The 17,123-nt window shown below is 46.9% G+C and overlaps 1 protein-coding gene across 4 annotated transcripts in view; it reads right to left on the bottom strand.

Annotated features, from left to right (window-relative positions):
* Positions 1-1,298: 1,298 nt before the first annotated feature.
* The window catches only part of ABL1 (ABL proto-oncogene 1, non-receptor tyrosine kinase), an 84,126-nt gene continuing 68,301 nt past the window's right edge, over positions 1,299-17,123 (bottom strand). For all 4 annotated transcript variants that reach the window (XM_074608520.1, XM_074608521.1, XM_074608523.1 and 1 more), the window contains 7 exons: positions 15,234-15,318; positions 14,693-14,870; positions 12,338-12,522; positions 10,087-10,239; positions 9,429-9,518; positions 9,033-9,197; positions 1,299-6,614 (listed from right to left, as the gene is read on the bottom strand). In XM_074608520.1, coding sequence (XP_074464621.1) covers positions 4,915-6,614; positions 9,033-9,197; positions 9,429-9,518; positions 10,087-10,239; positions 12,338-12,522; positions 14,693-14,870; positions 15,234-15,318 — 2,556 coding nt within the window. In that variant the 3' untranslated portion in view covers positions 1,299-4,914. The remainder of the gene's footprint in view (positions 6,615-9,032; positions 9,198-9,428; positions 9,519-10,086; positions 10,240-12,337; positions 12,523-14,692; positions 14,871-15,233; positions 15,319-17,123) is intronic.

Raw genomic sequence — 17,123 nt, forward strand, 5'->3', positions numbered from 1 at the left:
GAGCAACCCCAGGAGGCTGGAAAGCCCATCCCTGTGCGCTGGACATGGTGTCTCCCGTCCAGCTCCCATGGGAACCTACGCCCCCTCCCAGGTCCCTTTGTGGGGCAGCTCCCGGAGGGACACCCAGACACCCAACACCTTTGAGAGCTGGAAAGCTCGGAGCCCACCCACACGGTGAACCGTAATGAGCCGGATTCATTTCGGCATGGCCACACAGACAAGGCAGGGCAACCTGCCTGGAGCACCAGCACCACGGCCCGTTGTGCGAGCCGGCACCCAAAGGGACGGCATCAAATAGGCACTGGATTCTTGTACGCGTGGCCAGTGGTCCCAGCCAGCAAGGACCGACGCAGACACGCTTGCTGCCAACATCACCACTGCCGGGACCCTCTATAAAACGCGCCATTATCCCCCCCTGACCAGGGTACAACCCCCGTCCTTGTCCCAGCCCCATTGCTGCTCATCCGCTCCATCCATGAGGCCACTTCTCATCCTTCCTCCATCCCGCGCAGACCTGTGGCACTGCAAACACGCACCACCTCAAAAACCCAAGTGGATCCTCTGTAGAGAAAGAGCCCAATTTAATCACATCCAAGGGACTCATGAAGAGACTTGGGCATCATAGCTGGGTCACTCAGCACTGTGGCTTCAGAAGCACAGGTAGGATCCTTGTCAGCAGACTGGACGTTAGGACAAAGACATCGCCTGCAACAGGGGGGCGACTGCTGGGAAAGAGGTTCGGCGTAGCCCGGTTTGCAAGTAAACTCCCTGCTGAGCCGGATCTACCATGGAAAAACCACTGCGCAGCACTCCGCTGCCAGGGAGGACGGCTTTGAGCCCAACCTAAGCAGCGAAATGACTGGCAGGGCTGTCCCGCACCCACAGCGTTAGGGGCACCAACGGTGCCAAGGCATCAACTGACCGGAGAAGCAGGTTGATCCGGGAGCATCATTCCTGGAACCCCCCCAGGCCAGGGCTCCCCCATAGACCAGGAGCCCAGCCCGCGCACACGATGCCAGAAACCCTCTCTTCAGAGGTGACACAGCACTTAGTTTTGTTTTCCTCTCTTTAGGTGTATTTTCCTCTCTTTTCAATCGTGAAAGGATTAATGCCGAACAAGGAAGAGGCTGTCAGTCGGCCGCTGATCACCCCTGGGAGCAGGCAGCGCCCGCACACCTGAGAGTGCCGCTGGTCCAGCAGCATCTCTGCAAGACAGGCGGCCACACCAGCCTATCTTTGATAACAGTCTTTTTTTGAGAAAAAAAGTGAGTATAAAACACTGACCACATTTTACATCTTGTGACAAGCAACTTCTTAGCAAAAGGCAGGATAACATTAAAGGAAAACTTAAAAGAGTGAACATTGTAATTTCAAAGACACGAAAACCAAAACAAAAAACACAAACACAGCTATTTTTCCCTCAGAGCACTCTCACTTTCAAGCTCAATAGCCTTGAAAATTGGAGCAATCAAACTGTTAAATGCATCGATCTGTTAAATCAACTCCTACTGTACTCAGATAAATTTAGCCTTTAATCCCCTCTCTTTCACTCCCAACACTGCAGATCCCAGGTCTTCCCCCAGCCAGGCCAACCGGCCGCCACCTTCCCACGACACCGTGGACTGGTCCCTAAGCAAGCAGAGATGGAGACGACCAGGAGCGGGGCAGGTTAAGCTTCTCCATGTATTCCCTCAACCCACAGCTATTCACCGTGTTCAAGTCTTTACGCTAGAGATGGACACAAAGAGCAGCCTGGGCATTGACTTTTGCCAAGGGTCGTTGTCACAAAGCAACCAGGAACCCCTTGTAGCTTCAGGTGTACGTTCACCAGACACCACCCCTCTGCTGCGGAGCAGCCCGAGCCTCGCCAAGTGCAGGCCATTAATCCCATTTACACTTGCCAACAGCATCTTCCCCTCTCCTCTTTTCTTCACGCTCATATAGAATCGGCCCAATGCCATCGCTGTCACAGCAAGACAAGGTTTCTGATGAGCCTTGTTCCCATGGCCCACGAGCGAGCGGTTCCCCGTGCCACGACTGACAGATTTCACCAGGGACTTGTCAAGGGGATTAGAAATTGGACGAGCTGGGTTATAACCCTCAAACATCACCGAGCAACCGCGGGACCTCGGGCAAACCACTCGCTTTCAGCTGCCCTTGTTTCCTCCTCATCCTTTTTCGCTCTAACATCTTAATTAATCAAAGCAGTCTCATTTTAGAGGCTGCTTAGTACGTAGACGCATCCCTCCCTCAAGATTTGCTGGAAAGGTAGCCTGAAAACAGAAAATAAGGATGGACTTTCGGAAACAGCATTATTTCCCATTTTCAGAGAGAAAACCCGCAAAGGGAGCCCTGCGGCCGTGTGGCGTGCCAGCGCCTCGAGGGAGGTGAACGGGAAGCTCTTCGCGTGGGGTCTGTGCTGGGAGCATCATGCCCAGCGGTGCCTCAGCCAGCGCACGACTAGAGACGAGGCAGGGAGCAGCCAGAACCGTCTGAGGAGAGAAACTCATGGGTGTTTTCATAGCAGAGGAGGAGGAAAAAGCAACAGCAGCTGAATTACAGAATACAACCAACCAACAGGAAGAAAAGTCTGAAGTCAAATCCTTGATTTAAATCTCCTTAAAGACAACAGCAAAGTCTTCGCTTCAAAAGAGGTGATGACGCAGTCTTTATTCTGTGCATCTTTTTTCTCTTGTGATTTTTCAGAGGCAGACCAAATGGACGCGGAAAAGGTGCTCCTGGCTGGCTCGGAGCAGCCTGCTGTGCCAAAGGGCCCCGTGAACCACCCAAACAGGGAACCCCTCTTTTGGGACGCGGAGTCTAAGGGGGGGTAACCGGGCTTGAAAAGCCTCGCTAACAGACAAACACGAGTTTTCCTCAACATTGATTTATTTTTAAATATACTACGCAAGAGAGACTGGAGTAAAAAATAAATCAAAAAAATGAAAAATAGAGAAAGAGAGGAGGAAGAATTGAAAGTCGTGCACAGAAACAATCTGTACTGGACCAAATTAAAGGGGAAACAACCCCCTTAAGTATCACAGAGATGAAGGACAGAGCTATTTACACACTGTAAAAAAGACAAGTCTACAAAAGTGTGTAATAACGAGATACAAATGTATAATATAGTGGCACAATATGTTATCAAAGTAAAAACAGTACCTCCAGGAAAGAGACAGTCCAAGGGTTGTTTTTCTTTTTTTTTTCCTTACATTTTTAAAGGCAGCCTGTGGCAGAAGTGTGTATTTCCTTTTGAACATTTGTCATGTGTTAAGTCATGGCTGTTTGTGAGGGCGAGAAGTGGCGTGAACACACACGAGTGAACTACTAGAAATCATATACAAAAGAAACAGTTCCGAAGAGAACAGAATAAAATACAATTGAAGGCAATTAGTATTTAAGATACACAAGAGGGGTCACAAGAGTTACAGGGGAACAGGACATGGAAAACGCTTTTGTTTCCTCTTGTTTGGAACTGTTAAAAGGAGTTAAATTGCACTGTTAATAGCCCTAAACCTTGTTCTTTCACTATTGTCACAAGTCACAGTTAGTTCCCAGTCAGGTTGCATTAGTTGGGAAGGTCACAGGACCTTGGAAAGGAAGCCCAGGAGTCCTGCTGTCAGCATTTTGTGGCACTCTCCTCGGGAGACGCACCCAAGAGAAGTGTCTGCAGTCTTCACAGATCCTTGTTTGATGCTGGATGGAACCACACCGGCATGAAGGTAGTGACGGTTTTAACCCCAGAGTACTGGCATCTGAGCTTTTCACGGGGAGTTACACTGGCACGCAGAGGGAGGCACCACAGCCCCTCAAAGCAAAGGTCTCTATGGGAGGGCAGACGCCAGGCCTCACCTCCGCTCAGAGAACAAAAAAGCTGGAAATTCAGCTAGAAAAGAGCAGTTCTTGCCCATCTGCGATGTGCAGGCTCAGCTGAAAGAACTGCTGGAGGCACAGCGGTATCTCTGAACTCACCCTAAGCTACCTCCCCCTGCTCCGACGGTCCTGTCTCTCGGGGAGCGATGCCTTGCTCAGCACCAGCCGACTGCTCCCCCACCTCTGCCACCCTCCACCCCCAACGCCAGCCCCACTAATGTCAGATATCAGAAGAGTGCGACAGCACGTCCTTCTTCAGACCTTCTCCAGTCCTTTATCGCTACCAAGGGAGATCTGCAAACTGGCTCCTGTGCCACTACATTAGCGGGTGCCATTGGCAACATTTTGAACCCAAGCAATTCCCTTGGGCTCAGCAACATGAAGAAATTACTAAAAAACACAGAAACGAATGGCAGCAGGTGGAATCATAGGAAGAATTTGGGCAAACATCATTTGTAGCATTCTGTCATTAAAAAACCCCTTACATTAACAACTTTCCCCCCTTCCCTCCCAAGCGCCAAATCTGTTGCATTAATGTCAGGTGAATGTCAGACTCAGGCCAGGGACATGTCCTGCATCTCTCCCAAGAAACGCCGTGGGTATATTGCCATTCAAGCACTCATCCTTGTGTACAGTGGGACAGGGACAGGGGACACAAACGCAGTAGGAAGTCCTCCTGAGGAGGATGGCATCTCAGTGTCCATCAGCCTGGCTTCAGTCTTAACGGTCTGTCCAGAGCAATAAAATATTAATAAAAAGGCATGGTGTGACATCAGCATTTAGACTTGTAGTCCACAAGGCAAGAACTCCACAGATAAGACGATTACAAGTATATGAAACACAGGGAATCTGAGTTAAGAGGGTGAAAAGTGCCTCTCGAACACAGCCCTGCCCTTTGGAGCTGGGGCATCCATTCACAGTCTGTGTCTTTTGCACAGCCCTAACCTGAACGCCCCGGTCCTTTGTCAGTCCACACACATTACTCTCTCCGCAGCTGGCTTTGGCCCATTGTTATATTTATTTTTTTTAACCTGGCTTCTGCTACCTCTGAACGATGTCGCTGATTTCTTTCACTGAACTGAGAAGTTTGCTAAAGTCCTGGGTGGCTGCAGGACCACTGCCAGCTGTTGCTGGGCAGATCTGAAGCTCCCGTAGGTTATTCTCCAGCTTATTGATGGCCTCCCGAAAGGCAAATTTGTTCCTCATCTGCTGAATGGAGTCCACGTAGCTCACGCAGAAGGTGTAGAGGTTCTTGCCAGCCTCCAAGACAGCGCTGTGGCTTGCCATTTGTTCAGAGTTTTTGCTGATGGCGATCCGTAGCGCCTCAGTGCTTTCCAACACCACCCCTTTAGTGATGGTGCCACTGGCGATCCTCTCCGGGGGCTGCCGGGTCTTCCGCAGAGAGACCCTGGTGGATATGAGGGGGATGAAGGCTGTAGATGATGTCTGGTCCCCGCCTGGGGCAGAGGGTACAGATGAGGAAGAGGCAGCTGGGGTTGCTGTGCTCATCAGCAGCTTCGTAGAGGACTGTGGCTTTGGTACAGAGGGGATCCCCAGCTTTTTCACACCTTCCCCTGACTGGTTTGGCTTGACAGCATCACCGCCTGCAGCCTCTCCAACCTGAGTCAACTGTTTGGATTTCGGCCCAGACACCACATCTGCTGCTGCTTCATGGCTGGGACTGTGAGAAACCTTCCCAGGCTTGCCAATGGAGGATGAAGAGAGCGGAAGCGGAGGGGCCGGTTTCAGCTTCGATAACTTCCCTTTGTCCTTCCCTGCCGACTCCGAGGTCTGCTTGAGCCTCCTCAGTCGTGGCTCCTCAGAGGAAGCCTTGCTGGCACCCACGAACCCAGCAGGGTTGGGTTTGGCAGCAGAACCTTGGTCCATCGTCACAGTGGTACCTAAGGCACTGGATTTGACTCCATCGTCCTTGTGGAGCATGCTGGAGGAAGGAGGGGCAGCAGGTTGCCTACGACCAAGTTTTGGCGTCAGAGTGGGAGGGCTGGAGCCAGGGCTCGACTCTGCATCTTTGAACACGTCGTCAGTGGTCTCTTCATTTTTCTTAAGCAGCCGTGGAGGAGGGGTCACTGTTCCTCTGACAGCAACGTCAGTCTTGGCCTCGTTTGCCCGCTTCCGAGGCAGTGCTGGCTTTTCACTTTTGTGTCCCCCAAAAGTGGAGGAATCAAACTGGCGTCCCGTGGACTGCAAATCCCGAGGCAGAGTCACAGATTTCCACTCTGTGTCCTTTGCTCCATGGGGCACACAGGAGGCTGAGCAGGACCTTAAGAAACGCTTGCTGGAGTTGGAACTACTCTCCTCTTCACCAGCCACCCCTCGACTGCTGCTCATCGTGCTGGACTTCTTCCGTAGGTGGGGAGATAAAAATCCAGAGTTCCCAGCGACAACCCCGTTGGTGACACCAGCCCCGTTGCTTGGGCTCTGAAACTTGGAGGGGTCAGCTGCGTCTGCGGGGGGTGCAATGAAAGCTCCGTTGCCAGCATCTCTGCACTCCTCCTCCCCACCTGCCCTGCGGTCCGAGTGGCCGTCCATCTCTCGGAAGGAACTGCTCCGTTTTGGAGGGGTAGGCGCAGTCTTCTTCTTCTTCTTGATAAGGGCACTGAAGAGGTTGTGCTTTTTGTCTTTCGGAAGCAGCCTCTCATCTTCATTCAAACTGCTCTCCAGGGCCACCCTCTCCTTCCGTGGGAGCAAGGGAGAAATAGCAGGTTCGTGATCCAGAGGGTCTGCAAGGGAAAGAAAAGAGTCTACTGAGCATTGCTTCACCAGCCAGAATAACTGGTTTTCTTCCAGGATCAAACCACTGCAGCAGGTGCAGGTTCTGTGAAGAGAGACAACTTCAGGCCAGAATTAAAGCAAATTCAGTCACACTCAAGCCTGGACTGAACCTGGTCCCTAATCCTGCATACATTCATTTCTGAGGTGGCCTCTACAGGACTCGGCTGCCAAACTATTTTCCCTGTAGGCTTCTGATTTGAACAGTGACATACAAACACAAAATGTTTATGTTCAGATTCCTGCCCTCACATCCAGAGACACGTCTAAGCTTCACACCGTGAAGAAGATTTTTAAGAGGCCTTTGCTTTAGTCCCTGTGCTGTTGCTGTCTTTTGAAGAGCTGACCCTCTGAATTAATAAGACATCTCCGTAACCCATCTCCATCCCCAGCCTCCTTGTTCATTTAGATTCTGATACTCCTAACCTCCTTTCCTGATGTCATCCTTTGTGGGGAATGGAAATCACTTTTTCACAAGCAGAAATCAAGATGCCCTTTGACAGCTGGATACTTGGGGTCACACCACCGCAAAGATGTCCAGCTTTGTACAAAAATGGGGCAAAGTGGTAGTAACAGCCTCCTTCAGCAGCAACATTCCAAAAGGAAACGATGGGGTGACCCTTTCTCCACTTACAAGAGGTATTTAAAAATGAATAGTGGTTTATAATAAATTTATACACAGTCCTGAAGGTCTCTGTGTTTGACTGACAGGGGGTCTCATTCCCAGGCCAGGCACTCAGGCAGCACTGCGATTCAGGGGAGGAATGCCTTCAGGGCAGCAGATACACTTACAGCTTCACTAGGCAGTAAGACGGGAGATGAAGCAGAGTCACAGGGAAAAGAGGGATGCTTCTTAGTCACTTATCGGTGATCATCATGCTACGGGTAGGATTCTGCTTGGGGAAGGGATTTCGGTTGAGGAGAAAGAATTTGAAGAAAAATAGTTGCGTACTTTGAGAAGACATCACGCTTCCACAGGACCGCGTGCAGTTAAACCATTCCCACACAACAACTTACAGGGACCTGGATGACCAGAAGAGCCCTCCCAGCACTTCGGGAGGCCTTGGCTTTACTGTGTCTAGACACAGTGGAGCTGGGGAGATCCAGAGAAAACTAGCAGCTTGCACCACGGATCAGCTTCCAGCTGCTGGACTTGCTATGGAAACACTGACAATTGAAGGGGAAACTGCAATAAAACTTTAATGTGAAATATTTTCTTTCACAATAAAGAGCGAAATGATTCCCAGCATAACGTTAAAATCATATTATTCCTGCTGCACTTGAATCTCTTAAAGCCTTTAAGTATTTAAATGAAGTTATTTTACTTCAAAGCTTGTAACACTAGGCAATTATATCCCCTACATATGGTAAATAACCTTCCTTTCTAAGTCACTGATATTTCCTTTTTCCAACATTTTACATCCCTTCTTTTTTCCCCTCTTTGTCTAGATGTACATCTGCTACTGAAACATGTACTACTAAGTGACATTACACAAAAAAAGGTCAGTCACATGAATGGTTAGAGAAGGCAGCCTCAACGGGAGCTGGAAAAAAAACACTGTATTTTGGTTTACCTTATTTTTTTTCAAATGAGCTAGACACAAATTTACTGTATACATTCAGCCTTTTACCACTGCTTTTATTACCTCAGAACGGAAGGTAAGTTCTTGAAGAAACTGACTGAAAGAGAGTTTAATTTCATGGAAGATTCTGTAAATACTTCTTTGTCCCTTGCTGAAATTATATTTGGTACCTGCCAAGAGTAATCCTCTTCAGTGCTCCAAGCACAAATCTGTCAGGATGGAACAGTGAAGAAACCTCCCTTATGGGGCTTGCTAAACCCGAGCCATCGTCCTGCTTTAAATTATGCAGCATGGTAGTGTAAAGTGGTTTGAACACAGCAGATTACCCAGCAGTCAGATGCAGTGGGAGATCCCACTGATAGCTCCTGCCAGGGAACGGGAAGAGGATATGATCAGAGAGCTCCGTGCTCAGTCTCTGGTCTACAGGGAGCTGCAGGCAACAGCCATTGAGTTAAAAGAACTCCTAGGGCTTCGCTAAGCAACGGCAGGTATAGTGCCGATCCCTCAGCCAGGTAAGGATTCACACTTCCAGCTGCTCTGTATACATGTGTGTGTGTCTGTGTCTGGGCCCAAGATTAACAATCTACCTTTGCAAAAAATAATAAAAGGAGTTCTGAACCCAGGCAAACAAACTCAGCCGCCTGTCACCCAGAAACACAACACTAGTATGGAAAGATGGCACCTGTTATTAGACACAGCTTTTCCTAGGTGAAGACCCGGAGCTGGACATGCATTTTGTTTTCCTCTGCATTTCCTGAAGGAATAATGACTTTAATTAAAACCTACCACATTCCCCCAAGCCTCGAGCGTGTGCAGTCTCCAAGCCCTCGTTGGCATCTTTGCTTTCAGCGGCTCTCCTCGATGTTCGTGTTTTGGTTGGTAACTCTGGGGCCTGGAGGAAATTGCTCACTACGCTCCTCATGCCCTTCTTTCCCAATTCCTTCTCCACCTCTGCAACACACAGCAGAAAATTATTACAATCAATGGAAGATAAAAACTATTGTGCTGCTCAGAGTTAATAACGCAAAGAAAAGCAAACCACACAAAGCATAGAGGTTCCTTGACGTTGTTCACCCATTTGGCCCTTTAAAATCAGGCACATGAAAAACATGAAGAGTTAAGGACGCAGTTGGTCCTGTCCCCATCCCTGGAATTACCACTCCAAGAGGGACCCAGACCTACCATCTGATATGCTGGATTCCTGAAACATCGTCTCAAAGGCCTGGTGGATCTCAGCAAAGGAGGGTCTATCGGATGGGCTCCACTGCCAGCCTGAAAAAACAACACCACTCAAAGCTTCCCACCAGCATTCGACTTCAGTACGTTACACCAAGAGGAGCCACCTATGGCAGTTCCTTTTTTATAAAATGGACACGATAAAATAATGACATGGAAACCTCATTTGAAGGGTGCTGGGTATCAGCAACCACCACCGAGCCAAAGTAATGCTGGAAAAAAACATATCACACTAAGTCACGTACCAAAAGCCCAGAGTGGAACAGTAACAGTCAGTCCCTTAGGAAGCCTAATGAAGCTCCTGCTTCATCCTTAGAGCACAAGCTTTTCTTTAAATTGTCAGGAAACAGGAGACAAAGAAAACATTGAGCTGAACAACAAATCTCTCCCCCAGGCCTACGTGCTCCCAGTAGAGAAGAACGACTGGTTTCACGGCGTGTTCATCCTCTGGGGAAAGGAGCTTTAACCAAGCACTTCTGCACAGCATTGCACCTTCACTGGAACTGGGTTCCTTGTGCCTCGCTGTACGTGGCCAGATCCTGGCACTTTTACTGCACCTCTGCAGAGCTAAAAAGCAGCATTTGCAGGGCTGAGGAACACTTACATGCTCTCATGAGCTCATAAACTTTCTCAGGACAGCCTTCGGGGCGCTCCATACGGTAGTCTTTCTCCAACAGCTCATAGACTTGAGACAGGTCAATGCCGGGGTAAGGGGACATGCCGTAGGTCGCAATTTCCCACAGCAGAACGCCAAAGGCTGCAGTGGAGGGGGGAAAAAAAAAGAAAAAAAGAAAAAATCAATAAGCTTTGTTTTCATCTTAAATTTGCAAGGATGCTTAGTGGGAGTAGTCACTAAACAGTGCTGCACACTTAAACCAGCTCTGGGTGGCTCAGATCCCATGCTCAGCAGCAGCTTAAATGTTAAAGAAGCGTAACAAGCCTCTTCGTCAGCACAGACAAGTCTCCTGCGATATGACAGGGTAGAATTAGACTAATTTTCAATGTATCAGTTGTCTCAAACCTGAACGCCTTGAGATCCTTCAAGTCCTATTAAAGGCACAATTAAGAGACTTCACAGTGGATTAGCTGAAACCATTTCACTGCTGCACTGCAGTCTCCCACTCAATTTGACAGCTCCTCTCATCTACAGCCTCTCCCCAGGGGACTCGCACATTTTAATAGCTCGGTGTTTTTGGGGTGCCCTTGTTTAGCTGCAGCCTGGTCTCTAGAGGGGAAACCCATGAGACAGCAGCGAGAGGCAAGTTTCAGCAGTTGCTACCAACAAGACAGGGTGAGGGTGAGACGTTTGGTCACCGGAAAGCTGAACGGGAAAAGGGAGAGCACAAAAAGGGTTGTGAAAGAGGCGAGGCATTCAAGTCCCCGAGGTCGGTGGGATGCAGGTCAGCACCAGGGTCAGGCAGCTAACCCAGGAGTTGGGCACGCAAAATAGGCTCAACACCAGTTCAACAACCTGCATGTAATTAGTTCAGTCACCCTATTCTGTTCTTAACCTGAAGAGAAAGCGATTACAATTCTGCATAAGTAAGGAAATCACATCACATTACATGGTAACAACACCAAGGGCAATTTACATTAGACATTTCTGTGCACAATTTTCTTTGATTGCTGTCTCGAGGCAGTGAGGTGAAAGCGGCTAAACTCTGGCGTGCCCAGCAGCAGCCGTGGCCTCCGGGGACGGCCAGTTTGCTCTAATCAGATCCCAGAGGCTACTGCCTCGACTGCACAAGGTTACGCTAACCCTAATTAAAGGCACCAAATACCCCTTTTGGATCTTTCCTCCCTGAGTACTCCACTATTTAAATGCAACATGGATCCTGCAGCCACCACAGCGATACAGCAGCATCCTTGAGACTGGCAGATACCCGGCAGCAGCCAACACCACCACGTGCGAGTCCAAAGCAGAAGAAACACCTCGATCACCTCCTTGAGAGGATGTTACGGGTTTTCCTCCCCCATCTATAAAACATTTTGCATCAGCCATCTACCTAAAAGTTTCTTGAAAATAGAGCCTTTCTCAGCACAGTTTCCCCTGAACTCCAGAAAACTTCGTCGTTGCTTCACTACTATCTGTCATTTTATATATAGAAGATGCTCAGGATAACATTTTCCAAGTGCCTTTGGGACCACGTCCCACAAACTTCTATCTCATGTCACCGGGCACTTTTGAGAATTTGACCAACAGCTATGGCAGAGATATTATACCCAAAGAGAGGCTGATAAAGAGTACAATGAGATTTTCTGCGGTCAGATTTGATAGAACGTAGCTCCATTTGGCTAAGCCTACTCTTATCACTAGCACCTCAGGGCTCTTCAATAACCATTTGTCATCAAATTTTCCCTCTGTTTCTCCTCATCTCATTCCAAAGATTATTCTTTTAAAATGCAGAAAGACGAGCTTGGAGCTATCACTAGACAGATACTCACATAATTATTTTTTTTTTAACATAAAATGAACCAGATTCTCACTTTCTTCCTTGAAGTAGTTAGAAAGTTCCTGGCTACATAACAATATATCGCTTCACAGTCCTGTGCCAGAACTCTATCAAAGAAGCAGTGTCGGTGCCCTCCAGCCCCATTTCATATATTTCTATAAACACTACAGTATCCTTTATTTTCATACGATTCAAACACATAAAGTCAGGTCGGCATCCTCAGTGCTCCACTCAAAGACTGCCTTGGCAGAGATTAGTTCCTGCACTCTGACAAGCTCATAGAACAATATGGCTCAAACCGGGGAACGCGCTCCCTCCTGAAATGTTCCACAATGTCCTCATTTCACAGCCCTGGAAAAGACGACTATTAATCTGCATTAATTCATACGTGCAAATTCTTACCCCAGACGTCAGATTTAATGGAGAACTTGTTGTAGGCCAGGCTTTCTGGTGCAGTCCACTTGATGGGGAATTTTGCTCCAGCATGGGCAGTGTACGTGTCACCCGTCATTAGCCTGCTCAGGCCAAAGTCTGCCACCTTCACCAAGTGGTTCTCCCCTACAAGGCAGTTTCTGGCAGCAAGGTCCCTAAAAATAAGAACAAAAATAGGCAATGAGGAGTCTTTGCCATCTCACTTTTAGCAATAGAGAGGAAACCTGCTGTTCCCAAAGAAACGTGATTATTTTGATCAGAGTATTACACAGAAATTATGTAGTTATACATATATATGGAAGAGGGAAAGTTATTTTCCATTCTGGCTTTGTAAGATTGTCATCCAAACTTTTTTTTTTTTTTAAATTTGAAGTGAAAGCTTCAAGAAGCCCCCTCACTTTCAATAAAAGCAGCCACCCTCAGGATAAAAATAATTTAAAGAAATGTCAGTGCTCAAGTTATCAATAGCTGAGCATGAGCACTGAATAAATGACGCCTCAATGCCTCACTTCTTGCCCACCTCTCTAGCACTTCGGTCACCCCAGCCAACACCGGTCGCTCTCCAGAACTCCTCTTCCAGTCCTTGCTCAAGCACCAGGTTCAGCTCCCAGCTACGCTCTTCTTCCTCCCAAGTGTACCGCGTTTTACAATACAACTTTTTCATACCATGTTTTGGCCTTTTCAGAACTGTATAGCCTCTGCTATCAGTACGTACATTTTTTAAAAGACTGGGCAATAAGCAAATTAAGCTTTTCCTCCACATTTTTTCACCTGCCTCCACCTCGGCAGGTGAGAGATGTGCACACTGCATTTGCCACTTCCCTGGCTTGTAAATGCTGTTAGCACTCTCAGAAATGCTTAATGAGTACAAAAATATAAAGCACAAAAGTTTGTTTCTTTTAATATTGGGTTTCATTAAAAACACCTTTCCAGATTATGTCACGTTCAACTAAAAATTGATTCTACCACAAATCTTGAGTGAGATCTTTAGATATGAGCAGACACTGCTGTTTCTTTTGCTTGTTCTGCTCAATCAGAACAAATTTTAAAAAAAGTACGTTTTACTAGATGCCCATTAAATTTTCGCAGTATTTTTGAATATACCTTCTTATCAATGCTGATTACTACAATGCATGTCTAAATAAAAGCTCCTCTTCATAATCAAATTCCTCCTCCTTCCTGATTCATTAAATAAGTTCACAGCCCAGCATTTGAATCCATGGATGTGAATTGTGACAACACACTTAAAATAATTGGGTAGGTGGGTATGGGGGTGGCTGATAAGGAAAAACGCTGCTATTTATTTTAGATAAATGGGTCATCAGAAATAAGAGGAAATGAAATGAACGGGAGAGCAGACAAATGGGATTCACACAAAGCAGTTTTTAAAGTTCACTTCCTACAGGCTGAAGGGATGAAATAGTTTCAACGGAGCAAATCAAAGGCTGGAAATTTTAATTTGCAGCATCATCGTTTGCTTTATTGACTGACAGAAGCATTTAAACAGCCCTTTCAGGCAGCAAAGCAACGCATGACTTAGAGGAGCACCTAGAACTTTACACACAATCTTCATATTTGTCTCTATGAAAAAACATGTGCTAATTTCATATTCCAGTTAATTGGGCAGGAAAGGTCACGCCGTGGCACAGAAAACATCTTGTATAAAGCTCAGCGACTCTCCAACCTTTGCGCAGGATGTGTCATTATATTGCTAGGAGGCCACTTCCACAGATGAAGAACGCAAAGCTCTAGCCATAATTGCAGCACACTTAAAGGTCAGAGTCTCTGAGACTTGTAAGACTGCAGAGATGCTTATTAAAGTGAATACGCAATCTGGACAATAGTGGGAAACAATCCCTACAGAGGATGGAAAAAAAACGTGAAAGAAACAAGAAGGAACATGGGATAAGAAGGCAGTAAGACGGTGGCTTTGCTGTGAGCACCTGCACGCGTCCGGCAACACCAACTGCAGCAGTTTTTCACGGCTGGTAGAACCAAGGAAGAGCAGTAGCTTATCTGGTCCATTGACAGCCCGTTACTTTGGGAAGCATTTACATTTAAGGCCTTTGTCCAAAATATAAAAGTACTGATGTGTCTTTCACCTGCTTCTACTTCAAAGGTAGGAGAAAAACCCTGAGAGAAAAACAATTAGGAGACCGTCCTATAGACAGGTTAATGTACTGTATCAGAATACAATGCACCAGCATGTTAAATATGGGATGCCAACTGCATCTGAAGTCAATGCCATGAGAATCTGAAAGGCAGGAAAATAAATCAAGGTGTGTTTTGTGCTCAAGATTCAGGGGTGCTCATTGTCCTTCCTACCTGTGAATGAAGTTTTTCTTCTCCAGGTACTCCATGGCAGAGGAGATCTGAGTTGCCATGTACAGTAGCACCACAGCATTCACCTCCTGCCGGTTACACTCACGCAAATAATCCAACAGATTCCCATACGTCATGAACTCCGTAATGATGTAGAAAGGAGGTTCCCGTGTGCACACCCCTAGGGACCAAGATAAAGTTTACAATGAATGCTTGAGAATATCAGCAGATCTTCAGGTTTTGTCCTCTAGGGCAACTTCTACGTCTAGAAGGTAGAAATATGGGGCTCACACAAAGAACGAGTTCTGCTTGGAGCTGGTTAATAGAGGGGTTTAATTTCCTGCTTCAGGCTCTGGCAACTTAAACGTTAGGGAGACGAGATCATTAAAAATCATGTATTAGTAGTACAAATTGTGAATTTTGCCAGACAATAAGTGTCTGTATTTAAAGCCTTGGTACGGTAAGCAGCTTATCTGCTCCTTAACATCCATATCACTGCACAAGGGTTTAGTTCAAATCCCTCTGCTTGGTATTTATCACTTACCCAATAACTGCACCAAGTTCGGATGCTTGATCTCCTTCATTACTGCAGCTTCTTTCAAGAACTCTTCCACTTCCATGGTATCCTCCTGCAGAACAATGGTAAAGCTTTGGCAAGGACAGCACACACAAAGGAGGAACAGATTTTTGTACAAGGACACAAAAAGAAACCGAAAACTGACAACATAAGCCACAGTTCTTTCCAGGTAATTTTTCCCTGTAGCCACATCACAATGCCAGGGAGTTAGGAACGCTGACTTTTTTGTAGGATTTTTTAAAAATATATTTTTATCATTCTTATTCTAACGGAGCTTTTTGGGGCAAGAAAATCCATATCCCTTTTGTGAAGGGCCTCTCACAGGATCACTCCGGAGTTGAAAAGGAAAAATGTGCTTGTTCCTAACAGAAAAAAATAAGATAACATGAAATAAAAAGTACAGAAAAGAAAAAAGAATAAACACAAAAGGAAGGATACGCCACAATCAAATGCTTGAGAAGCTGCTGAAATATGGAACCCCAGTTTCACTGGGCAAGAAATCCCTGCTTTCCAATGGGGGGCTGTGACCAAAGGCAGCCACTCCATCACTGAAAGACCAGTGCTTCAGAGATTTCATTTCTGGCATTTAGAGCCTGACCCATGACGTAACCGTTCCGGGCAGACGTGTCACTACCTATTTGTTGAACGCCATAAAGTTGCTTGGCACAACACAAAACCGAGGAAGACACAATCTTGCTCAAAAGACATATTTTCTGAAGCAAATATGCCCCAAATGGCCGGAAGGTCATTTCAAAGTGGTGCAAAAAATACAGATCTATTCCTAAAGCAATGTTTCTTTCTATATCCATATTTTTTTTTCCACTGGTGGATTAATGTTGACAGGCTACATGGACGAAGTGTTTTAAGGAAGGATTGGAAAGGATTTACTGCTGCTGGTGAGAATGATAACAGTGGGCTGCCGCTGTAAGATCCAGCCAGCTCTCTGCTTTGCAGCGAGGAGCGAGAACCCTTTTCAAACAGTTTCATTCAATCATTTACTATTCGTTGCCAATTAGCTTGATTGGCAGCTGTGATTTGCCGAGCACACTCTGTCACAACTAATAGCCCAAAGGTCCTTGTGAGCAGAACCTTAAACTGTTTTCTTTGGCAAAGGAAACTGGGTTAATAATCCAGGCTGCGGAATTACCCTAAATACACATTTATCTTATGCATGCTATACAAAGTCTGAAAGGTTGCTCCTCAGCATAGCTGTTCCACTGTTCTAAATCTCCTACCTCCCACTGACCAAATTAATAGGAAGGACACAGAGAGCCACTGTAACAACGACCCCTCAGAAAAACTGATCTCATGCAAAGGACCAAGCTTAACCAACTTCCACCTTCCGCTGTACAAAACCACCGCAGAAATAAAACAGTTCTGGCTGCACAGTATTTTTCTAGCAGAGCGCAGGACCATGCCTTGGCATTAAGGGTCACCAGGGTGGCACGTTGCCTTGGTTAAAACACAGGCTTCTCTGCTGGGGAAAAAATATAAAATAAAATAAAATTAAAAAAAAAGAAAAAAAAAAGAGGAGGCAGTCTTAACAGATGTAGGCTGGAGGTGTGTAGTAAGAAATGTGCCGAGATGACCAGCTCACAACAGTTCAGCCCTTAAATGGCCCTCACGGGGACCAAGCTTCGGCCACAGTCCCAGCAGGCTGCCCTGGGTCCGGTGATACACAGGTCACAAAGCTCCGCTCCCAGCCACTGCCCACCTCACGCTCCGTTCCACCAACATCAGGTGGAAAACCACAAATTCAGAGCGTCGCGCTATGATAACAGACCCTTATAAATACTGGTGTGTCCTGTGCGACTCGCTGAGCTCCCAATGACCTATTTTAACGGGAAACACCTAAGC

Source organism: Larus michahellis, chromosome 15 (assembly GCF_964199755.1).
Source record: "Larus michahellis chromosome 15, bLarMic1.1, whole genome shotgun sequence".
Classification (NCBI taxonomy): domain Eukaryota; kingdom Metazoa; phylum Chordata; class Aves; order Charadriiformes; family Laridae; genus Larus; species Larus michahellis.